This window comes from Panthera tigris, chromosome A3 (genome assembly GCF_018350195.1).
Source record: "Panthera tigris isolate Pti1 chromosome A3, P.tigris_Pti1_mat1.1, whole genome shotgun sequence".
In the NCBI taxonomy this organism is placed as follows: Eukaryota; Metazoa; Chordata; class Mammalia; order Carnivora; family Felidae; genus Panthera; species Panthera tigris.
Genome location: NC_056662.1, coordinates 95,325,427 through 95,351,519, shown reverse-complemented (window position 1 = coordinate 95,351,519; position 26,093 = coordinate 95,325,427). Strand labels below are relative to the sequence as shown.

The window sequence follows — 26,093 nt, the reverse complement described above, 5'->3', positions numbered from 1 at the left end:
CACTTCATTGTTTTGTTTATAGCACAATATACAGTAGTATTTTTAAATTAGAGTTTTGATACATACAAATGGATTTTAAAAATAATGAACACTATAAATGAAACATGCACATGAAGATAAACAAGTGCATGCATAATGCATTCCATGATAGACTCTCTGAATTTGCACAAGTGCACAACACAACTGTTCTTAACTCACGAAGTTTAAAGATGATTATATTCCAAGGGTTTGTAAAATATGAGCATTTCTTACCTGGCAGCTGTATGAGGGGTTGATAAAAGACATTAAACACTTGAGCTATGATTAGACATTATATTTTTCTGGCACCGAAGGTTTCCTCCTACCTGGGTTTGAGGGGATTAGCAGTTTTAAAGGAAGGTAGGCCAAAGACTTGAGAGGGATCACCCAACATATAAGACTTTGGCATTGTTACCCACATTGCAGTATTAAGTTGACTGTAGTTAATTATCAGCTAAGTATTCCTATTTGCTAGTTATGGCTCCATTTTTCCTTATTGTGCCTGAAATCCCTACTATTACAGTGACTTCTTTAAGTTAGAAAGCGTAGGTGGGAAAATCACTTGAGAAGTTGCCATGCTACTCTTCCCCAGGTAATGAAAAAAACAGTATTAACCTTAGTGCATTTGAGCTGTAAGGAATGCATAATTTGGCAGGGCAGGAGGGAGAGAGGGTCTTGGCATAACAGAAAAGCTAATGCTGAGAAAGGACTCCACCTTTCAAACTGCCTCCAATTTTCCAACACCAATATCCACACATAGTTAACTAGGGATGTATAATTTGAAAAAAAAAAATGAATGATACCCTCTTAATACATTTCCTAATACCCATGATCCACACAAAGAAGCTTTTATCCCACCCCATGAAAAAGCCTCACATTCTAATGGTCCAAACTGTTTTAAAAACACCCACCCCGATGCTTTTCAGCATCCCTTAAAGATTTAACCACCTCCATGAACTTATTTTGCCCTTTTATATAAAAGCTGGTATCTTGACAGTTTTAATAAGTACTCAGGAGAGAATAAGGAAAGTGGAGGAAAAATGCTCACTCCAGTTTTCTTTCTAAATACTAAGGCATACAAAAGAATTAATCAGCATATAGAAACCCAAATGAAACAAAGAACAGTGACATTTCACAGCTCCTAACTATGAAGAGAACTTACAAAACAGCATCAGTGTTACGACATGCAACATCAACAAAAAAAGGTAGCAAATTTGGTAGTAACGCCTTGAAATGGCTTCACTCTTAATCTTGCAAGAGTGGGGACTCCTTTGTTTTCATAAATATTTTAGTCTTTGCATTAGAAAGTTTTCATTTGTTTACATCAAAACCAAGTTCATTAATTCTTTATGTATCAGTTTCTTCACAATTTTACCCCATAATTTTAGAAGAGCAGACTGATTCTCTGGGCCAACATCAATTAAGGATGTTTTATGACCCTGTAATCTTTCAAACAAAGAAGAATACACACTCTTAACTAGCCTTCCTTAAAGCTCACCAAAGGACTACAGAATGGGTTCATTCCACATATGCAATGACTTTCACTCCCAATGGGAAGAAAGACTAAGAAATAAAGGAATGAAATACCATTTTTCCTTCTCAAGTTTAGATCATGCTTGAAGAATGTATTTGTGCTATGTAATTCTTGACTCATACAAAGAATAAATAAATAGATCCTTTGCCCAAAGAATAAATAAATAGATCATTTACCCAAATAGTAAGTAAAGAAGACTTGAGTGGTCGTATGTTTACTTCTTTGAAACCCCATCCACCTGCTTTCAAAATTAATGTTTACAATGAAACAGATTACATTAGAAAGCAAAGTTACTCACCATGGAGGAATCACTGCTTCCACTCCCGATCGGAGCTCCCTCAGCACAGGTTGGGAGGTGGGTAGAAAGTTGACTAGCCCTGCCCCCATCTATGACATCACAATCTACCTCATAAAAGGTAGTGAAAGTGCTCTGAACTCCTGTCTGATTTCCGAGAGATACAGAAAAGAGTGAGTGAGAGAGAGAGCAAGAGAAAAAAAAAAAAAACGTACCCTATTGGGAAGGGATTGGGGAAGTGGAAGAGGGAGGGGGTCATTGGGAGAAAGAGGCATATGAAGGAATTAGGTGCTGAAAGAGATATGGATGGGCATCTGTGATATTAAGCAGCCCAGCCATATGAATTCCTCATTGGCTCTCTTGAACAGATAAACGGACCATTTTGGAGAAGGAGGATGAAGAAGCACCCTGCCTTGTCAGGCATTGTAGGGGACAATCGTTGTGGGTTCAAAGGGGATGAATCCCCTATTTAAAGCATTGAAGATCACCAAGAGAGAAAGCAAGGGCTACAGCTCTTAAAGCTTGGAACAGTATGTGGGGAATCTCAGATGTCTTTCTTGGAAGTTCCATTGCCCTGCTGTGTGACCTTCATTAAGCCCTTGGCCTCTGCATGTGCAGCCAGTACATGATACTAAAAGGATACTTACCTCTCTCATTGGAATCACTGAAGAACTAATGAATTCATTGTTGCTACAACTGCAATTCTTTTTACTCTTCCTTTTTGTACCCAAGGAGGGGCTGTGTGACAGGCACATTTTAAAAGATAAGCCAATAACCAATGCCTATTTCTACTTCTTAAGATTTTACCTTCTGCATGAAATATTACTGACAATTTTGACCAGTTTTTCTCTGTGTAGTGAATATAACATATATATGTATATATGTAAAGGGGGTAAATAAAGCCCACCTTCAAAACTGGAGAAAAATCGAATGGGAAGATTTCCATAACCATAAGGTCCCTGCACTACCACTCTCAGAGGTCAAATTTAAGTTACCCAGTGATGTTAACTGACCAAATGTGTGTCACATGCACTAAAGGTATAGTCATATTGTTATCGCTTTGTTTAACATCTGAGTCCTTTGCGGGGGTGGGGGTGGGGGGGTGGTGGTAAATTAGGCACTATGGGAGAATAATGTGGAGAACATTAAGGAATTTTTATTTTAAATGGAGATTTAGAAGTTAAAAAAACTATGAACTACTCAAAGTTGTTGAGTGGGTAATATGACAAAAGGAAGGAGTAGTTTCAAAGAGCAGGTAGGTTCTGAAACCATCCACATGGAAGCCAGATCTTCATTTGCCCAGTGCAATATATGAAAAGTGAAACTCACTATTCCCACAGAAAATATTTTAGTAAAAGATTCAAAATTATAGTTTACAGTTCATGGCATCATAAATGGGTAAAGCCCAAAGCATGTTTCTGTGTGTAGATAACCAATATTCATGATTAAAAATTTTTTCTTATGTTTTAAGCCAATATAATTCCATTTTTAATCCTGCCATTTCTAGATCACGAAATATGTAAGTGTATTAATGATCACAATTTAAAAATTAAGCAGGGGCACCTGGGTGGCTCAGTCGGTTGGGCATCCGACTTCGGCTTAGGTCATGATATCACGGTCCGTGAGTTCGAGCCCCGCGTTGGGCTCTGTGCTGACAGCTCAGAGCCTGGAGCCTGCTTCAGATTCTGTGTCTCCCTCTCTCTGTGACCCTCCCCCATTCATGCTCTGTCTCTCTCTGTCTCAAAAATAAACATATTTTTTTTAATTAAGCAAAACTGGTAGATTAGGGAGCATTTTGAAACATAGATGCTACTAAATTCAAACTGATAATGGATTTGGCAACATTACTCCCATATTTTACTTCGAAATAAATGTTAGAGGCATTTAAATAATTTCTTCAGAAAATTAAATACAATAGAAAAAAATATCTGGCATTAATGAAAAAATGGAATTTTTCTAGTATTTGATGTTTTCTGTACTTATTAGAGAAAGCAGTGATATCCTGCTTGTTTTCCTTCTTGTATTATTGTATTTCTATTTTCAGTAATTCTAAATCTAAATTCAGCTTCTATATTCAACAGCTTTATTGTGTGAGTTTTCACAATTAATGGCCCTATGAAGTTTTCTTTTCTTCCTATTTTTACTCATTGGATCATTGACTAGTTGGCTTATCCTTGCTTTTTTATGCTTTATGATGATCCCATTTGTTTAGAAATTAGGCATCTCCTGATTTTCCCATTATAGGGAACGTGCTATTCATTTATCTTTATTTTTCAGTTTCAAAAATGATTATTATGTATTAGAAGCTTATTTGTGTCATCTCACCTTTCATACAAAATTTAAAGGTCGTTATTATAAGATTACTGATTGCAATTGTTCATTCTTCCAAGAAACACCTTAACAATATTACTACACAACAAAAAAGGTATATATCTGCCAATGTTAATACATCAGAATAAAAATGGAGTTAAACACTTTTTAACTATTGAAAGAAAACAAGTTAGACTTATAATTTGTTGATGTTTCTTATTATCTATTGCTTATTTGGAAATGGAGCATGACTTCAGGAACCCAATGCAAAACTAGGCTGCATCAAAAGGATGCAGAGTGGTGAACTGTGCTGACTTTTTTAGGTGATTTAGTATGATTGATTGCAATAATGTCTTTAGTTATGAGATTAGTTTAAGAAAAACCAAAATGAACTTTCTTTGACACAGAATGCAATGCCAGGATCAGATAATTTCCAATTCTTCTTAGGATTTAGCCACTTGACATTGTTTATGAACACTGTCACTACAATTATGGATTTGATGCATACTCTCTATGACATCACATAAATGGATGAGTTAGCCTTTCAAGACAAGATATGAAATGATTGTAAGATTTGAGTCAAGAAACTCCATTACTGAAGTCATGGTTATAATTTTATTCTGATCAAAGAGACGTAGGATTGGTTTCGTCTGTTGAAAAAAGGCCTATTTGTGTAACTTAGTGCAAAAGATCAAGAAAAGTCAGGTGGGATAATTTGTGTACTCCAAAAGAATAATCAAAAGGTGTCTTTATAAAGTAATTCATTGTGTAAGACATGATCAGGCAGTTGGCATGCAATCTGACCAAAATATTATTATTAAAGAGAAATATCTCAGCTATAGAGAATCTAAACAATTTTGATAGCAATGGATTTTAATCAGGAGTTCCTAGATAAAGAGATTCTGTTCTGAGTTTGTTTTATGATAGTGTCTCACATACATAGCCTTGGGCTTAAAAGAGTATATGGTTCTTAGAAGATGATGCTGCCTGGAACTTCTCCAGGAACTTCTCTCAGTTGAGAAATAGATTTGCAAAAGGAAATGGATGAAAGAGGTCAAGATACAGATTGTGCAGATTTGACAGAAGATCTAGTCAGAGTTCCACTCAAGTTCATTATCAGCAAGGCATCTGCACAGATGAAGGTATTCAGAGAAAAGCAATAATGTAAGATGTAGTATTGATGATGAAAGAAAAGATTACAGTCCAAATTAAGTAAGCTTGCCTTCAAGAAAATTGGATTAGGATGAAATATTTGAAATATATTTATTGCCCAGAAAGAAAATGACTGTTGAAGATAGAGTAAGACAATATGTTCCGAAGCAGTAAAAGAAATCTAAACTAAGAAAACTACACACTGCCCATCCAGAAGTCTTTCCTATTTGTAAGATACATGGGCCATAACATGGCACATATTTCTCTCCTAAGGGCTGTGATAAAAGCTATATTTTATAAATCATTTAAATTAAGCTGGAGAAAGCATTTGACAAAATCTGTAGGGACAGAATGCAGAAGATAGTAAGTTAAACATGCTTTTATTTCTAGAATATAGTAAACCAAGAACAACAGTGAATACACAGAGATAGCCATCAACAGACACCCTGCTATTCTTGCTGAGAATGCTAAACAGTAAGATGAGAAACTAAATGGAAAAAAGAAAACCCAATGGATTACACAATCTAACAAAAGCACAATGGACAGAAAACCTTATCCTTTTTCATGGAAATTATTTGCTATTAGAGAGAAAGGACTTTGAATATCCTCACCCTACAGATATTTAACACTGTGCCTTTTTAGTTGGAGCACCATAGAAATGTTGTTCAACGAATCAGAAAATGTACTATGTGAAAAGGAAATACAACTCATTGAAGCTCGGATTGTTGGTTTGTCATTAGAACTTAGGAACAACATACAGAAACACTAACCTTTTTCTAGAAAAATATGGTTGTCAAAAAATTTCATCACATCCAATACCAAACATAAAATCTTGTCTCAGTTTATCTATAGAGTCTCTTAATTTGCTTTAGTTTGAGTCATCTGAGGTAATTGAAAATGGTGCAAAATCAGTAAGATCCCGAGATAATATCTAGTGTATGATTTTAATATTTATCTTCTATTTATGTGTATATTCTTGTATCAATTTATTCACATTTTAGCTTCTTTTTCTTCCAACTGCCTCAGTATCCAGGAATTCTTGAGGTATATCCAAGTAGGAATAAGAAAAAAACAAAAACATCACAATGGATTTAGGTAACTAATTCAAAATAATGTATTTCTTGACTAGAGCTGACATATCCAAGTGTACACAGGAAACCCAGAAAGCATACACTAAATTACAGATACTATTTCAAACATAAAGGTATTCTACCCCACACTGTAGCTTCCCATAATAACTTGGTTCAACTTAAGGGAACAGATATTTTCTGGATTTGTTCTCACATATTGACAACTAGTTAAAAATGAGGAGACAGCTCCTAAGACACTAGACATTATTTAAAATATATTAATAAACAACATCTAACAATGAAATCAATGATAACAACTAGCATCTCAAAATTAGAATAGGTCTCATGGGAAAATGTTATAAACCAGCACGGCTTAAATAGGTTTGCCTGTGTCTCACAGATATCAAAAGATGCAAAATTAATGTCCCTCATCCAGGTACCTGCCATATGTCTAATTTCCAAGTTTTCACAAAATATTGCTAGTCGTTGGCTGCCAAATAATGCTCTGAATATGAACTGAGATCCAAAACATTAACTGCGAATAGATTAAGGTGTGGATCACTTGCCTTCTTTTTGATTAGAGGCTTTCAAAACTTGAATAGCTTTAAAACCTAAAGAAATGGAAGTTCACTGACTGAATGACAAGTAATGGCACTGACATTTCTGAGGCAGAGACATTCTTCTTAAAGCCACTAGCCACTTCTCCTCTGACGAGCAATAATGAATGCCCTCAGACCAAAGTATAAATGCCTCAGAGTACAGGTTCAGGTGATGCACTCAAATTAATCCATTGAGTAGATCCAAGTTAGGTCAACCCATGCTTCCAGCTGTGGTAAAGAGTTATTTGCTTGGTTCGTGTTCCAATTTTGCCACAGGAGAGTCTGTTTTCTCACTTTAAAATGAGAGCATTAGAATATAAAGTCTGTTTCTATGCATAAAACAAATCAGTTTAATTTCATCAGTGAAAAAACTGATTTTTTTCAATGCATAGAATTGATCAAATTGATAGGTTTAGGGCCACTGTCACTAAGTATGTAACTAAAGAGCTTCTTTAACAGAGCAATACACCATCCTCCTTTGCACAAAGACTATTTAAATTCAGGGAGACACCTATACAGGTGTGGTATACTAGACTCAAAACTTGTTATGATGCCTGGCACCCAAGGAAATTTTTACTTATAACATTCCTCATTTCCCATTTCTTCCACATGTAATACCTTGAGTTTGTCAAATGTCACCTTTATAACACTGGGAGAAAGAATCTGCACTGAAAAATCACTTAAGGGTTATTTTTCTCTGAAGGTTTGCATAATTTAGGTTGTACAAAATCAATGGCCATGTACACTGATATAAATGTAACAGAGGAAGACTTAATGCAGGAATCAAAACTTAAAAATGGTTATAGTTTTACTGTCATAACAGATTGAGAAGGGTAGGTTTTTCAGAGAAAGATTGAATTATTCAGCAACCCATCTTAGTAGTAAAGTATATGCAAAGAACTATGGCCATTCTGCCAATGATAAGTACTTGTTTAATTTTCTTAGTGTTACAGAGTATTTCCACCATCTTTCCATCCAGATTTATAATCTAAAGTTTGTTTTAATCTTACTGTCTCTAGATATGGCCTCTCCTACTGTTGCATAGTTCAGGAAAGTCTGTTAAGCCCAAATACTTAATGGCCTACCCTCTGAAAAATCTGGAGAAAATTCTTTGTAACTGCAGTTAATTTCCTGAACACATACCCTTTTGTTCAAGTGAAGCAGAGAAATGTATTTCAAATCCAAATTGAAATAGCAATTTAGATTTGTTTCCATTACTACTACACTCTGATCAGTGGAGATCAAGAATTGACAATAAACAGAATCAGAATATATATATAAAAAACTCTTTCCCCAAAAAAGTGTTGCTTAAAGTACAAGGTTACATAAGTAGGTACAATGCTAATTCCAATGACTGCTTCGTATCATTATAAAATACTAACACTATTTTTATAGAGGAAATATAGAACTTTTCAAATAAAATGCAATTCTCATCTCAACAAATCACATTTTAAAAATATATTTTAAATATATGTAATATAAGTGTATAAAATATATATTTTAAAAGATATAATACATATAGCACTGTACAAATAATTCCCACATTTTCTTTTACCTAAATTTTCTTGGATCAGATGTGTCACAGTTGTCAACCACTTGTTCAGTTCCTGATTACTGCTTATTTGAGGATAATAGAGTAAATATCAAATCATGTGTATTTGTTGTATGTGCATGTTTGTGCACATGCACATATGTATCTTTGGTTATATGCAATAGTCAGGTAGGATTGATTTGGCCATTATCAGTTTCTAGTAGTGTATTAATGGTTTTCATTTATTACCATGAACATTCATGTTGATTTTGAGTCCAATTTTTTTAATGATGTGAAACAGGCAATAAGGACTGTAATTGACCCCTTATTCTCTAATATTTTTCTTTAACAATTCAAATCCTACCAGCATCACAAATTATATTTTCTCACCTTGTCAAGCTTCTCTCCACAACCCAATTGAGAGAGATTTAAATTTGGAAAGGAGAGATTTAAATGGCAAAGAACAAAAGTGCACATTAGGGCAGGTTACTCCATTCCTCAGGAATAGGGCAGGGCTCCATTCAGTCAGTCTGAGGAAACTAATATCCCCACCTCGAAACTCTGCTCCTATATTTTGTTAATATGAAAAAAAGACATTTAAATGCAATAAAATCTTTCAAAATTTGTAGCATTTTATGTGGGGTCAACTATAAGTTACAATTTGTGTCCTTCCATCTCTGACCTAAACAGTGAATTCCTGTCCGGGGTAGGGTTATTGCTCTTTTGTTCTGACTTCATTGTTATAATGAGACTCTTGATGTAGTTGAACTTCAAATAATAATAATAATAACAATAATAATAATAATAATAATAATAATAGTAAGGCGCAATTTCTCAGATTTATCAGAATGTTTGATGTTCAGCATTCTACATTCTTAAATTCCACCTTACTGTTTCCAATCTCATTCAGAAAAATTCACGAAGTACAAATGTTAGGGTAAAAATAATCAAAGGTTATTTAGAATGATTTTTATGTCTTCAGATCCATGTGTACATCTTCATTTTTACATTTAAAAGAATCCATTAAATCCTCTGAAACCTAGTAAATAAAAATTAATTAAAAACACAACCATCAAATATACAAGTAATATCCGCATCACAGCTTTGGAATTTACTTGTATGCAAAATATATTTACATACTTGGAAAAAAGTTTGCTCAACTTTTCTGCCATGATGAATATAATGCTATCACATTTAAGGGATATTACCTTCACTAAAATAATTTACGATACGCTATGGTTAAATTTCTTTTTTTTTTCTTCTTTCATGCCTCTTGTCTCCTATCCTACTCTCATTTCTTCCTCTTCTTTCAACATTCCTTTTTCCAAAAAGCATGTAAACTGACCTAAGAGATTAAATAAACAAACACTAAGCCAATAAAGCCAATTTATAAACTAATGGATGTTTAATATTCTGGACTTCAGTTTCTTCTACTTTCACTTTAACATTTCTGTCACTGTTAGTTTTTGGTTTTTTTTTTTGTTTGTTTGTTTTTTTTGTTTGTTTTTTTAGATTTTCTCTTCCCCATTGACCTCCTTAGCAACCACACAAATGGCGTAAGCTGAATTGGCTCACAAATGCATCTTCTACTTTGAGATTTAGTAGGAATGGCACCTTTTGCCTGTTGAGAAGGATTTAAGCCAATAACTTTTAAAAACATATCTCCAGACAGAAAATTAGTAGTGCTTCTTAGACAGCAATTGTATGATTGAGCACATGTAAGCATATATCCAGGATTGTGTTATTTCTCCAACTCCCCATCGTGTCACAAGAACTTTTGCACCCATTGTCCCCAGCCTATGACCTGTTGAGTTTTCCTGCCCCACCTCTCAAGCCAAAGGCAGATACAACAGAAGAAGCCTTTCCCAGTTAGTACACACAGAATCACATAAAACATACACATGCTGACATGATACATAACTGTGCACATGTGCATTCTGTTCATCATGCTAGCTCACGGCTCTAAAAACACAGCTCTCAGCTTTGAGATTTAAGTCATTTCTCTTGGAAAAATGGAAATAAGCTATCCAAATCTCTTATTTTAGGGGAAATTTTGATACTAACAAATATACCTTCCTGGGAGCTTTCCTCTATTTCAGAAAAGAAGCCACAGCCTTGAATCCCATTATTTAAGCATTCCCCTCCCTCTCTCTCTCTCTCTCTCTCTCTCTCTCATATATAATACTATAGTAGTTTATCCCTAAAAATGTAGCAACTTTGTCATGCCAGACAACAAAATAAATGGGGCCCTAGGCATGGACACATTTTTCTTGGCAAAATCATTGAAAGTTTGTGTGTATGGGGTCTTACATTCTTGACTCTTTCAGAACTTTGAAGGCAGTCATTTGTGGCTATTTTGCAAAAGAAACACATTGGTATTTTTTCTCCATTAGCCATCAGTGAAGGAGGATGAAGAATAAGATGGACGCAGAAGTGGCAAAGACAGCAGACTACAGATGCAGGTATGGCACCAAATAGCAATCAAGCTTTGAAAAAATGAGGAGGCCAAGAGCAGGTCCAAAACTGAGCAATATATAGCAAACCTTTATAATGCATTTGACTCAAAACTATTATAAAGTTATATAACATTCCTCAAAAAGAAGCCTTCTCCCATGCAAGGATTTATGAACTTTGCCAATAAGACTCAAAGAAGGAAACAGGCTTCTTGATGGTGTTCTCAATCTCAAACACCTCTACAAATGCCAACAGTGCAAGTGATAAAAGCCAGTGATGGTTTGGACTACATCTAAATGAGGAAAAGACAATGGAAATGATGCTCGGGAAGCAGTGATGAACAATGGGTACTGAGAGGATAATGGAGAACAGCTCTGCCAGTAAAATATCACCTAAATGAGGTTGTGGACTCTGAGATCCACAAAGATGCTTTGTGCATCCATGTAAATAATAAGATTTGGAAAGTGACAAATGAAAGCACACAAGGCAAGCTAAACAAAAAGCACTCAGTTCCACAGGTGCTATATACAGATGGACATGAAAGCCGAATGGTATGGGAAACTATACCATCGAGTCTGAAGATAAGAAAAGAAGCAAGGGATATGCAATGTTTTGATCACTTCTTGGCAGAGAGAAACTGGGTAATTACCAACTGGGCAGAAAGGACACATTGCAAGACAGATTGCTCTTGGTTGTTGAAGAATGTTGAAGCAGGATCGTTTTGGAAATGCAAAGAGGTGACTATGCTTTGGGAAGAGGCACAAAATAGCCAATTTATCGGACTCTAGGTGAAACTGCATGGAACAGGCTTTCCAGATGGCATCTCCATGCAAGCCAGATCAGCTCTTTTCCCAGCTGTTTTCTGCCACCCAAATAATACAGAACCTGAAACCGTTGAAGAATGATTTTTCCATATATTTTTATCAAATGGTCAAACTGTTGAATTTCTGAAAATTGAGAATTGAGCTTCATGCCTCGTCTGATTTTCAAAAGGCATTCACCACGTTGATAATGTGATGTTCCCAGTAATGTCACACTTAAAATGGCAGCATCATCGTTGACTGGGAAAAGAACTAAAGGTGGCAGAGCCACACTTTGGAATTTGCATATAGTTTACAATAGATGGCACCTCGTGTTCAAAGAAGGGGACAGAGGGAGGAGAAGCCAAGGTGAAGAACCTCATCACATACATTTGGAAATCTTGCCAAGAAATCATAATTCTTCTATTAATCAAACTTATTTCTTTATATTTGATGAAAATGGACCAGATACTAAGGGAAACACCGGAGTGATTAAGCAAAGAAGACATAATTGTTAGTGTTTGACAACTATGTTAGTTTTTGGCAACAGCACATCAACCTGTATTAAATTTGAATATTTTCTGGCTTTCAAGGGTTACTGATAACCTAGTATGCATTGGAACCTGATGAATGAATTCCTATTGTTTTCATCATCTCTAACATGTGAACACAATCCACACATAGAGAGGCTGGCTCCTGAACAGAGAGTGGAAATTACTAGGACTAACAAAGGGAAGTAGACTCACAATGAGTAAATGTGCAAAAGCTCCAAATAATTATAATAGTCAAAGCTTGGCAATGAGTTTCCAGACTACAAAATTAGTTTTCTTGTGAAGAATGGAGATTTTACAAGGCTAGTATAAACATGGGGTAATTGGAAAATCAAATTGCTCTTTGTGAGTTATTGTAAGGTCTGGAATAATGGTGATAACATTTATTTAAAAAAAAAAACTCCCTATGAATCACTGTAGTTTGGTGTTTTTAGCAGTACTGTTGCCAAGAATGCTTGCCTTGGAAGCACAACAGTGGGAACTTTAATTGTGAAGCCCAACTCCCAGCTTACCCCTGACACAATGAGCTCTCCTCCTAGATTCTGAACTTCTGCCTTCACCTTGCTGCAGATATTAAGCTGATGGCAATACAAAGCAATTCGTTGAAGGTAGGCTAATAAATCCTGCTTACATGCTGAATCAGGACACTATAAAACATTAAAAAAAAAGTGATCTCAATTAGTAAGTACTCTTCAGTTTCTAACACTTGCTATATAAAAGCTGTGAGAATAAAAGGTTTTAGTGTCATAAATATTAATCACATCCATTTAACTTCTTGATAGCACATTTTATGAAAGCCACAGTCAGTAGTTTACAATGGTCAGCTGTACTTTGATACAATACTCTAAACAGAATATTGAAGATCTTCCAGAAAGTCTTACTGGAACTTCTGTACATGTTTATGAGTAATTTTACCAGTTGTCTTCTAAACTGTTAAGAAAACCAAATATTCTACAGGTTTTTTTCTTAGTGGCCCACTCAACATTCACTATGTGTAGTTATTTTAATATGGACAACCAAAGGAACAGAGGCTAGAAAGAAATCGCTCTGCGTAGAAATCTCTCTGACACAGCATAAGATAGAATTTCAATTCATTTGGTTGGGTGAAAAAACCATTTGTTTCCTTTGGCTTTCTCAGAAAAGTATCATTCACTAAAGGAAGTCTATTACACTTTTTGGATTTTTGTATTTATCAAAAATTTAGCAACATTATAAACTTTAAATAAGACATTCTGAGAAGGATCATAACCACTGTTAGAGAAAGAGGTTTAAGTAGAGTTTGAAGCCAACTGAAACAAACACATAAGAGTAAAAACAGAGCTCTTCAAAGGTTATACCAGAGTCAACTAGAACCAGGAATTTTGGATTCTCTCTGAGACTTAGTGGGTAGATATCCATCAAATACACAGTGAGCTTAGCTGAACACTTCCAAAGATATTTACAGGACTCTCTAAAGCATTTAAGGCTTCAATACCAATGGTTATTCAATAATTGGAATATATTTCTATTACTATCAAAAGTTCAGTTCAAGATTCTGTAGGCCATTCCATTGTTCTGGCTCAATTTAGCACTTGTAAAGGATGTATACTCACCAAATTTTTGATCCAACACTGTAAGAAATAAAGATCTATAGCTAAATCTGAAGTGACTTATTTAGAATAAGCAAATGAGAGGGGTGCCTGGGTGGCTTGGTCAGTTAAGTTTCTGGCTCTTGATTATAGCCTGGTTCATGATCTCATGACTGTGAGATCAACCCCCAAGTTGGGCTCCTCACTGGGCATGGAGCCTGCTTAAAATTCTCCCTTTCCCTCTGCTCCTCACCCGCTCACTGTTTCTCTATCTCAAAAAAAAAAAAAAAAAAAAAAAAAAAAAGGTTATGAGAAAAAGACTCCAGCTAGGTTTTCTTCAAGCTTAAGAAAGGCAATTCTTAAAAAAAAAAAAAAAAAGGCAAACCTTTCATTAATACTGTGAATCCTGTGGTTTTGACATAACCATATCTTTAACAAATGACAAAGGGGTCTCTTTTATATATAACACCATTGTGGTACTTTTTTTTACTAACTGCATTTATCAAGAAAGAATCCCACAGAGACTGTTTTAGCTTTCTACAAGTACTTAATACTGTAATATTTATCCTACTCCAGAGACCCATATACTGAAAGGAATTAACTTTAAAATGATATCTCCCTTGAGGGCTGACAAGGTTTTCGATACAAATACCTTGCAACAAATTAAACTCGAAGTTCTATCTCAATGGAACAGTAATTAAAAATGCAACAGTCCGTAAAAAGTTTATATTGCTTGTGTATCTCAAATCTTCATAAAAATATTTTCAGGCAAAATAAAGGCAACACATCCACTTTTTGGTAATGTTCATCCTATTCCATTATTTAAAACACACATAAAAGCATGATGGACCAAGAAATATAATTCATATATCATGAAAATAGGTGATTTTGAGAAAGATATGTCCTATTCAGACAAAGCATTAGCAAAAACTGCAAGTTGCTTCATAGCTGATGACAGTGCACATGCCACCAAGAGAGGGTTATATTTAACCCTCATGTGTTTATTTTAAGTCATCATAGAATAGCTTTTAAATATTTTGTCATTTAATTTCTTGTTTAATTTTGGTTTTTATTTTTTAAATGTTTATTTATTTTGAGAGAGAGAGAATAAGCCAGGGAGGGGCAGAGAGAGAGGGAGAGAAAGAGAATCCAAAGCAGGCTTCATGCTGCCGGTGTAGAGCCCACAGTGGTGCTCAATCTCACCAACTGCGATCATGACCTGAGCTGAAATCAAGACTCAGACACTTAACCAACTGAGCCACCCAGGCGCTGCAAAATACTTTGTTATTTAATTGCAAAATACATCTAGAATCTTGGGATTTGTGTGTGTGCATGTGTGACGTGCTTTCCATATACCAAAACTGCCTGGGACTATGATTCAAGTTGCATAATTGCTGGAAATAAAGGCCCTAAAATGCGAAAGCAAAAAACAAGAACTCAAGGAACCTAAACATACTAAAAAATAGTTTAAAGCAATTTAGATTCAGAAGTGAATCTAATGGAGAATCTAATTAATGGAGAAGCCATCCAAACTCCATCTACTTTCACTTCAGGAAAGAAGTCCTTCCTCACAAAACTCTTTTTAGAACCTCTACCAATCTCTTCTCACTCCACTCATCCCAAGTGCCCTGAACATTTTCAGGGAAAAAATGGCGTTCTTTCCTGGCTGGTACATTTTTGTTTGTTTGCATACATGCGTGCATATTTCCAAGAACATTCATTATCTCTCCTCTCTTTTCCATAAACTTTCTGGGATACATAGAGAACTCTGTATAGATCAGTTCAATTTATCCTGCAAACTGCAGGAAGCCTGGCAGTTGATATGTCCCTGAAATTAGCAACGTAGTGGTGGTTTGGTCTTCAACCCATACAAATTTTAGGGGATAGTCAAATGGTGGTAATATTTAATGAATTATCTTTACGATTAAGTGTTTCTCCAAAATTAAAATGTTTTTAATGTTTGTTTATTTTGAGAGGGAGAGAGATCAAGTGAGCAAGTGGGTAGAGGGGCAGAGAGAGAGAAGAGAGAGAATTCGAAGAAGTCTCTGCGCCATCAGCCTAGAGCTCAATGAGAGGCTCCATCTCATGAACCATGAAATCATGACCTGAGCCGAAACCAAGAGTCTGATGCTTACCTGACTGAGCCACCTAGGAGCCCCTCTCAAAAATTTAAAAGCAAGCACAAAACATTCCCTTGGATTAGCCATCATATATGTAAAAAAATTAAAATGAGACAATCTGCTGGCATATTTTAAATGTAATCCTAATGATTTATTCATGTGTTTTCAGTATTTACAAGACGAGTGGATTTGGTATTGACTTCTGAGGGATTCTAGAATCTGGGATGTTGAAGACGGCAAGTATTTAGGGGAAGAGTCAAACATTAAGGAATGAAGGAAGAAAATTATAATAAGCAACTCAAAAATTATAGGAGACTAGGGCCATTAAGAAGGAGGAACAATCCTATGTCAGTGTCTCCAGACAGTATCACTATATTGGAGTCTAGTAAGCGACTTCATGCTCATAATGTTGTGTCCATGTAAGTAACAGCTTATGTAATATTTTCTATTTCAGAATCTTATTTTATATTTTAAGACATTTTTCCTTTTAAAATAGCTCAAACTATAAACCACTGTTATTTAAAAGGGTAAGAATTAGTTACCTGTACAAGTCTACTGTTTAAAGTACCCTTATAAGGAATGGAACATTATTGCAACTAGACATATTTAGAACAGGATTTTAGATTTCCAATTTAAGCCACATGACATGCAAAGTGTGGAGATAAACACAAATACTCAGGTGAGATTCAGAACTACTTTCATGTATCTAACTTCGGTCTGAAAGCACAAAAGATACTCTCAGAATTTCCTTTCTCTGTAATGCCTTTAAATCCAGATGAAAATAAAGCTGAAATCTGGAGGTTCCTGATTATGTGGATTAATTCCATTTATGCCAGAGCATTATTAAGAATTATCAAGAGTATCATTATAGTAAGATCAATATTAAATAACAAGAGTTAAAAGTTCTTTCTCTTCCTCTTTATGCAGTGTAGCTGACTTGCTGAATGAGGGTAGCCAGCATAATCCATTCTTTGGGGGTTATGTCTCTTAAGTAGTGGGTACTCTTCGTTCTGAAGGAGTTTTGGTCATAGGCCTGATGAGTCGCTCCTGGACTGAACCCACTTTGCCATGAACTCAGTCTCAGCAAAGTTAGAGTCCAGTTTGTAAAACGTAAGTGATTACAATTCATCCTTCAGAAGCATTTTATAGAGTACATAAAAACCATTATAGAACCCAAGTGCTAATTAATGGTACCACACAGCATGTGCTTACTCTCCCTCCTGTATTACCTGATCAGCCACAGCGCGGGCTAACTTGTCCATTCGAGAACCTGCTTCGGCAATTTTCTTGGCAGCATTAATAACATCAGATGTATTTTTCAATGGGCCTTTGCCTCTGAAACAACATATACAACATAATTAGAAATTTACTTCTAACAAATAAACAAACCTACCGTATTGTTTGTCCAGGACTCTGTTGTTGTATTTGATTTTGCTCTGTCCCGATCAGAAGGATTTCAGATGTTTTCTGGGTTCACTTCAGTTTCCATGTTAATAGTCTACTTTACCTCCATTCACCTTTAGGGAATATTTTTCCTTATTTTGATGTGCATGCTCATAGTTTATTCTTTATATTAATTTCTTTGTTTTTAAACAGTGGTTCATTAAAAAAGATGACCACTTTGAAGGTGATAGGAATTTAATATTTAAAAGCTTACCATGTGCCTATGCTATTATATATACCACCTCACTTGGATTCATTACAACGCTAGCAAGCAAGCATCATTATTCCCACTTTAGAGGAGAGGAAAATGGAAGAAATACTATTAACTCAACTAAGCTTTATAAAGGACAAAATGTAAATTCTACATTTAAATCAGAGTCTAGCCAAAGTGAATACAAATGCATTGTCTTTCATACCATATCCAGCACTATATTGTATTAATTATATTTTTAAGTCTACTTTGACACTCTGAAAAGCAATGGTCTCTCATATATAACCATATAACCAAATCGGCCAGCATTTCAGAAATCTGTTGAGCCCGCACTCCCATTGGCTTGTAGGCTTCCAGTACTGACTTATGAACAAAAAACACAAAACACTGTGTGACAGTAGATGTCTTTATACTTCCAAACCATCGTCCCATATTTTCACATAACATTTTCAATTTGGTGAACTGTTTAATATTACATGTATTTTAAATATTTATTATAAAAGAAAAGGAAACTATGCTGCACTATAAATCTTTAAACAAAATGGGGCATGTGACTTTTCTTTCTCTTTTCTTGAGAGGTAAATAAAACAATACGTTTATTCTTTTTTTTTTTAGCATTGTTACTTATTCTGCTCTCCTTATGTGCATCTAAAAATCAATGCAATTTTTAAGGCTACAAAATTACATTCCTATTGTTAGAAATGTGGTGAGATGTGGAGAAAAACTACTCAGAAACAACTTATTTAGAACACATAGGGATATATACAGTGGCAATGACTGCCATTGTTATATAATAACATTTTCTAAATAGAAGACTTAAAATGGCTTCAGAAAATATATGTAAATGAAGGGTATTTTGTTCATTTTCCCTCCTAATTTCCCTTTTGGTATTTTTTACATTCATAGCTAAAAAAAAATGCATTGTATTCATGTCAATGCTTAAACACACAGGATGGCAAATTCAAAACTTAAGATATTTTATTTTGCTATGGTAGCTTTAATTTTTCCACAAAGGACAGTGATTTTTTTTTTTCCAGTTACTACTTAGGTTTTTAACTATGACAAGAGACTTCATATGTGAATTTTATGTAGCATAGATAAGATTTTGTGAAAATCTGGCTCCCATTTTCTAACATTAATTTATTATCTGTAAATAAACTTTTCCTTGTTTTTGATTTATATTTTTTAAAGAAAGTTTAGATGCAGAATCTGTCAATGTTTAATAATGTTGTCATTATTACACATTTGTTTTATAACTTCCAGACCTTAGAATCTCTTCTTGTTTACAGTTTTACTCTGACACAATATCTTTTGTTACTTTTTGCCTTCAATCTTAACCCATAAAAAGAGGTGCATGCTGCTTAACTTTTTCCTCACCAACAATCAGGTATTTGTTTGTTTCAAGAATTTCAAAGGATTTGGAAAAACACTGCCCCATGAACTTTACGTAACTTTCAACAGTTGATTAATTATGACAAAATATGCTAAGTTAGTAAGGAATACTTATAGAGATCTACATTTGCCTGAAGCTTAGACTCCCGTCTTATAGCCAAAGAACAATTAGAAGCTTGTCTTTTGTGACTACACAGGAAACTACAGTTCAGAGACTAACTAGTATATCGTTACTTAAAATATTTGAGTCTAGAGCCCATTTTGTAGACTCAGTTCAAATTCTTAGAGTCCCAAGCTGGTGATACAAATGTATTTCAGTAAACTAGGCAGCAAAATAGAACTTTTGAGATCATCAAATATTTCTTTCTTTTCTAGTTGAGGAAACTGAAACCCAAGCAGGAAGTCTCAGTGACATGCCCAGGATGATACTGGCAGAGACGGTGATATACAAAAAGAGAATTAGGGTTGGGACCTCTGTGTCCTGAATCACAATTTAGTACTCTTTTTGCTATATATATATTTAATTCTTATAAGAATGCTCAAGTAGTGATCTCAAGGAAAACAAATAACCTTCACTACAGACATGAATTTACAAGAAATAATGAAAACAAGAATTATCTGACTCAAGCATTTACAAAGAAGCAGCAGGAAAAAAAAAACTAACAAAATTACAAGATTAATGATTTAGAAAATAATGAAACATGGAAAATAATTCTAAAACAGGGTCCACCCGCCCAAAAAAAAGGAAAACCAGATGTAAAAAAATATACTTAGATTGCTATCAAAACAAAGGAGACAACATTTAAAAGTAAAAAAAGGTAACAGTGAAATGACCTTAGAAAACAAAATTAAGAGTATCATAAAACTAAATTTCTCAACACATGTAAATATATTTGAGAACCTGGAGGAATAACTTTCTAGGAAAATATAAGTTACCAATGCTGACAAGAAAGGAGATTTTGAAAAAACTACAGAGTCTGATTTCCTGTTTATAGAAATAAACAAGACTATTAAAGACAAAGTTAGTCAAAAAATCAGTCAATCCAGATGGTGTCTCAGAGGAAATCACTAACCCTTTAAAAAGAGGATAATCTCAATGTTATTTAAACTCTTCCAGAATACAGGAAGAAAGTCTTCAAAAACAATTTCATTCTGGACCTAGTTCCTCCTCGTCCCAATTGTGTTTCTAAGATTGACCGGGTCTGACCCTGGACCCAGTCTGGTTTTGAAGGTGTGCCCAGCCTTATTTTGGATTTAGTACTGTTTTCTAAGTCAGACCCTTTCCACCCCAGACCCAGTCCCACTCCAGCTAGTTTCTGGAACCAGTAGGGGGAGGAAGCTGGAGGTAGGGGCAGGTAGGGAGAAGCTCATATAAAGTCTGAAAACGCATAATGCCAAAGATTTGGAGCTATGATCCAAAATCCAGGAACGGCTTATCCATCACCTCCAGAGGCAGCAAGAAATCAGCAGAGTTCAAGGAAGATGGCAGCATAGGAGGATGCTGGACTCACCTCGTCCTGCTGATTGCTTAGATTCCACCCACATCTGCCTGAATAATCCAGAAAAACACTGGAAGACTAGCAGAACAGACTCTCTGGAGCCAAGCGTAGACAAGAGGCCCACAGAAGATGGTAGGAATGGTGGAGAGGTGGTGCACGCTACACGGACTGGCGGGAGGGAGCTGGGGCAGTGGAGGAGCAGCCCACCTGGCAAGGCAGAGCCCCCGAGTCTGACTTGCAGAAGCGAAGGGACCAGACTGAGTGAGTTCTGACAGCCAGCAGGACTTAACATCTGGAACGTTAAAAGTCAACAGCTCTGCTCTCAGAGAGCAGGGAGGGCGAGAGGACACCGGGAGAGAGAGTTTTTGAGTCCCGAAAGGACAGAGCTCAGCTCAGCGGGGAACAAAGGTGCTGGCAAGCGCCATCTCCCTCTCCCATCCCCCAGCCAAAATTCCAAAGGGAACCAGTTCCCCTCACCAAACTTGCCTGCAACGTGCAAATGCCCAATGCTGTGCTTCTGTGGATCCATCTGTCCCAGGGGCCTGCCTCCCTCCCGGTGCTGCAGGGCCCCTCCCCCAGGGGACCAGTGATGGCAAAACTAGCTAAGCCTGCCCCTCCCACCCCTGTGCACCTTGCGGATCCACCCCGGCTAATATGCCCTTGGCCAGATCCCATTGAAGCAGCACCACAAGCCTGGCAGTGTGCAAGCAGCCCAGACAGGGGCTACACCACTCCACAGTGAGTCCTGCCCCTGAGAGAGGGGAAGATAAGGTACACACCAGTCTGACTGTGGCCCCAGTGGTGATCTGGAGCAGACATGGAGTCTGACTGTAGCCCCGCCCACCAACACAAGTTTCTCTGGACAGCACAGGGGAAGTGCCCTGCAGTTTGGAGCTACCATAGGGACTACCCAAAATGACCAAATGGAAGAATTCTCTTCAAAAGAAACTCCAGGAAGTAGTGACAGTTAATGAATTGATCAAAACCGATTTAAACAATATAACGGAACAAGAATTTAGAATAATAGTCATAAAATTAATCACTAGGCTTAAAAAAGCATAGAGGACAGCAGAGAACCTATTGCTACAGAGATCAAGGGACTAAAAAATTGTCATGAGGAATTAAAAAATGCTATAAATAGGGTGCAAAATAAAATGGAGGTGGCCATAGCATGGATTGAAGAGGCAGAGGAGAGAATAGGTGAATTAGAAGAAAAAATTATGGAAAAAGAGGAAGCTGAGAAAAAGAGAGATTAAAAAATCCAGGAATATGAAGGGAAAATTAGAGAACTAAGTGATGCAATCAAACGGAACAATATCCGTATCATAGGAATTCCAGAAGAAGAGAGAGAAAAAGGGCTGAAGGTGTACTTGAACAAATCATAGCTGAGAACTTCCCTGATCTGGGGAAGGAAAAAGGCATTGAAATCCAACAGGCACAGAGAACTCCCTTCAGACGTAACTTGAATCGATCTTCTGCACCACATATCATAGTGAAACTGGCAAAATACAAGGATAAAGAGAGAATTCTGAAAGCAGCTAGGGATAAACAGGCCCTAACGTACAAAGGTAGACACAAAAGGGTAGTAGCAGACCTATCTACTGAAACTTGGCAGGCCGGAAAGGAATGGCAGGAAATCTTCAATGTGATGAACAGAAAAAATATGCAGCCAAGAATCCTTTATCCCGCAAGTCTGTCATTCAGAATAGAAGGAGAAATAAAGGTTTTCCAAAACAAACAAAAACTGAAGGAATTCATCACCACTAATCCAGCCCTACAAGAGATCCTAAGGGGGATTCTGTGAGTGAAATATTGCAAGGACCACAAAGTACCAGAGACATCACTATAAGCATGAAACCTACAGACATCACAGTGACTCTAAACCCATATCTTTCAATAACGACACTGAATATAAATGGACTAAATGCGCCAACCAAAAGACATAGGGTATTAGAATGGATAAAAAAACAAGACCCATCTATTTGCTGTCTACAAGAGACTCATTTTAGACCTGAGGACACCTTCAGATTGAGAGTGAGGGGATGGAGAACTATCTATCATGCTACTGGAAGTCAGAAGAAAGCTGGAGTAGCCATACTTATATCAGACAAACTAGACTTTAAATTAAAGGCTATAACAAGAGATGAAGAAAGGCATTATATAATAATTACAGGGTCTATCCATCAGCAAGAGCTAACAATTATAAATGTCTATGCGCTGAATACGGGAGCCCCCAAATATATAAAACAATTAATCACAAACATAAGCAACCTTATTGATAAGAATGTGGTAATTGCAGGGGACTTTAATACCCCACTTACAACAATGGATAGATCATCTAGACACAGGATCAATAAAGAAACAAGGGCCCTGAATGATACATTGGATCAGACGGACTTGACAGATATATTTAGAACTCTGCATCCCAAAGCAACAGAATATACTTTCTTCTCGAGTGCACATGGAACATTCTCCAAGATAGGTCACATACTGGGTCACAAAAGAGCCCTTCATAAGTATAAAAGAATTGAGATCATACCATGCACACTTTCAGGCTATGAAACTTGAAATCAACCCCAGCAAAAAGTCTGGAAAACTTCCAAAAGCATGGAGGTTAAAGAACACCCTACTAAAGAATGAATGGGTCAACCAGGAAACTAGAGAAAAAATAAAAAAAAAAACATGGAAACAAATAAAAATTAAAATACAACAATCCAAATGCTTTGGTATGCAGCAAAGGCAGTCCTGAGAGGAAAATACATTGCAATCCAGGCCTATCTCAAGAAACAAGAAAAATCCCAAATACAAAATCTAACAGCACACCTAAAGGAAATAGAAGCAGAACAGCAAAGACACCCCAAACCCAGCAGAAGAAGGTAAATAATAAAGATCAGAGCAGAAAGAAACAATATAGAATCTAAAAAAAAAAAAAAAACTGTAGAGCAGATCAATGAAAACAAGAGTTGGTTTTTTTGAAAAAATAAACAAAATTGATAAACCTCTAGCCAGGCTTCTCAAAAAGAAAAGGGAGGGGACCCAAATAGATAAAATCATGAATGAAAATGGAATTATTATAACCAATCCCTCATAAATACAAGCAATTATCAGGGAATGCTATGAAAAATTATATGCCAACAAACTGGACAACCTGGAAGAAATGGAGAAATTCCTAAGCACCCACACACTTCCAAAACTCAAACAGGAAGAAATAGAAAACTTGAACAGACCCATAACCAGTGAAGAAATTGAATCAGTTATCAAAAATCTCCCAACAAATAAGAATCCAGGACCAGATGGCTTCCCTGGGGAATTCTACCAGACATTTAAAGCAGACATAATACCTCTCCTTCTCAAGCTGTTCCAAAAAATAGAAAGGGAAGGAAAACTTCCAGACTCATTCTATGAAGCCAGCATTACTTTGATTCCTAAACCAGACAGAGACCCAGCAAAAAAAAAAAAGAGAACTACAGGCCAATATCCCTGATGAATACGGATGCAAAAATTCTCTTTCATTTATTCTTTAAGAAGTTCTTCCTTGCTGGAGGTGTTAACACTGTGGTAGTAATCATTTTGCAATATATATGTGTACAAATCAACTCATTGAACACCTTAAATTTACACAATGTTACAGGTTAATTATAGCTCAATAAAGCTGGAAAGTGAAAGTTCATCCTTATCCCAAGATCATAAATATCGTCTCCCATTTTAGTCTAATATTTTAAGGTTTTCTTTTCATATTTAGATATTAAATCCACATGCAGTTTCTTTTTGTATAGAAGGAGAGGTAGAAATCACACTGTTCTTTATTTTTTCATACCAGGAACCAAATGTCCCTGGACCATTGATTGAAAAGTGATTTTTTTCCTCTATAGTCTTTATTACGCTTAAATTATGTACCCTTTTTATTTTATAATTCTTCAGGAATAAATGCATTAGTTTAAAATGTAAATATAAGCCACACATATGTGATCAGTTAACTTATGACAAAACAGCCAATAATGTCCGATGGGGAACAGTCTCTTCAACAAATGGTGTTGGGAAACTGGACAGTCATAGGCAAAAGAATGAAACTGGACCATTATCTTATACTATACATAAAAAACAACTCAAAATGGATCAAAGGCTTAAAACTAAGACCTAAAACCATTAAAACTCTGAGAGAAAACATGGTAATAAGCAACTTGACACTGGTCTTGAAGATTTTTTGGATTTGACAGCAAAAGCAAAAATGAGCAAGTGGGATGAGCTCAAACCAAAAAGCTTCTGCACAGTAAAGGAAACTGTCAACAAAATGAAAAGGCAACCTACTGAATGAGAGAAAACATTTGCAAATAATATCTCTAATAAAGGGTTATATCCAACATACATAAAAAAAAACTTATAGAACTCAGTAGCAAAAAGGGCAAATAATCCAGTTTTTAAAATGAGCAATGTATCTGAATAGACATTTTCCAGAGAAGATACACACATGGCCAAAGGGAGCCTGAAAACTGCTCAGCATCACTCATCATCAGGGAAGTGCAAATCAAAACCACAATGAGAAATCAGCTTACACCTGTTAGAATGGCTATTGTCAAAAAGACAAGAAACGACAAGTCTTGGCGAGGATGAAGAGAAAAGGGAACTTTCATGTACTGTTGGTCAGAATGTAAATTGGTGTAGCCTTTATGGATAACAGTATGGAGGCTCCTTGAAAAATTGAAAGTATGATCCAGCAATTCTTCTTATGGGTATTTACCCAAAGAAACTGAAAACAATGACTGAAAGAGATACATGCACCTTCATGTTCACTGCATCATTATTTACAATAGCCAAGATATGAAAATTTAATGTCATCAAGAGAAGAATGGATAAAGTGATTATATTTATAAAGGAATGTGATTCATCCCTACAGGAATGAAATCTTGCCATTTGTGACAACATGGTTGGACTTTGAGGGTATTATGCTAAATAAAAGAAGTCAGACAGAGAAAGACAAATATCATATAAGCTCACTTATATGAGTAATCTGAAACAAAGCAAAGCAAAACCCAAACAAACTAACAAAACCAATCAACTAAACAAACAGAAATATTCAGATTCATGGATACAGAGAACAAATTGGTGGTTACCAGAGGCCAGGGGTTAAGGGGGTGGTGGAAGGTAAGAGACAGGCAGGCAGGCACTGAAATGTGAGAAGGAGGCACATCTGGGTGGCTCAGTCCATTAAGTGTCTGACTTCAGCTCAGGTCATAATCTCACAGTTTGTGAGTTCAAGCCCCTCATCGGGCTCTGTGCTGTGCTGCCAGCTCAGAACTGAGAGCCTGGAGCCTGCTTCAGATTCTGTGTCTCCCAATTTCTCTGCCCCACCCCCACTCAGTCTCTCTCTCTCTCTCTCTCTCTCTCTCAAATATAAATAAGACATTTAGAAATTAAAAAAAAAAAAAGAGAGAGAGAGAAGGAAATTAAAAAGTACAAACTCCAACTGTAAAATAAGTAAGTCATGGGGATATAATAATAATAATATGTAATTGTATATATGAAAGTTACTAAGAGAGTAAATCTTG

At 36.0% G+C, this 26,093-nt stretch overlaps 1 protein-coding gene across 10 annotated transcripts in view; it reads right to left on the bottom strand.

Moving 5' to 3' along the window:
• CTNNA2 (catenin alpha 2) overlaps positions 1 to 26,093 on the bottom strand; it is a 1,097,491-nt gene that overhangs the window by 28,902 nt on the left and 1,042,496 nt on the right. For 6 of the 10 annotated variants that reach the window (XM_042981836.1, XM_042981834.1, XM_042981835.1 and 3 more), the window contains 3 exons: positions 17,232 to 17,337; positions 12,827 to 12,961; positions 1,851 to 1,994 (listed from right to left, as the gene is read on the bottom strand). In XM_042981836.1, the coding sequence (XP_042837770.1) occupies positions 1,851 to 1,994; positions 12,827 to 12,961; positions 17,232 to 17,337 (385 nt within the window). Of the gene's footprint in view, positions 1 to 1,850; positions 2,586 to 12,826; positions 12,962 to 17,231; positions 17,338 to 26,093 lie in introns of those variants that run through there. The other 4 variants (XM_042981838.1, XM_042981839.1, XR_006215835.1 and 1 more) reach the window with 3 other exon arrangements.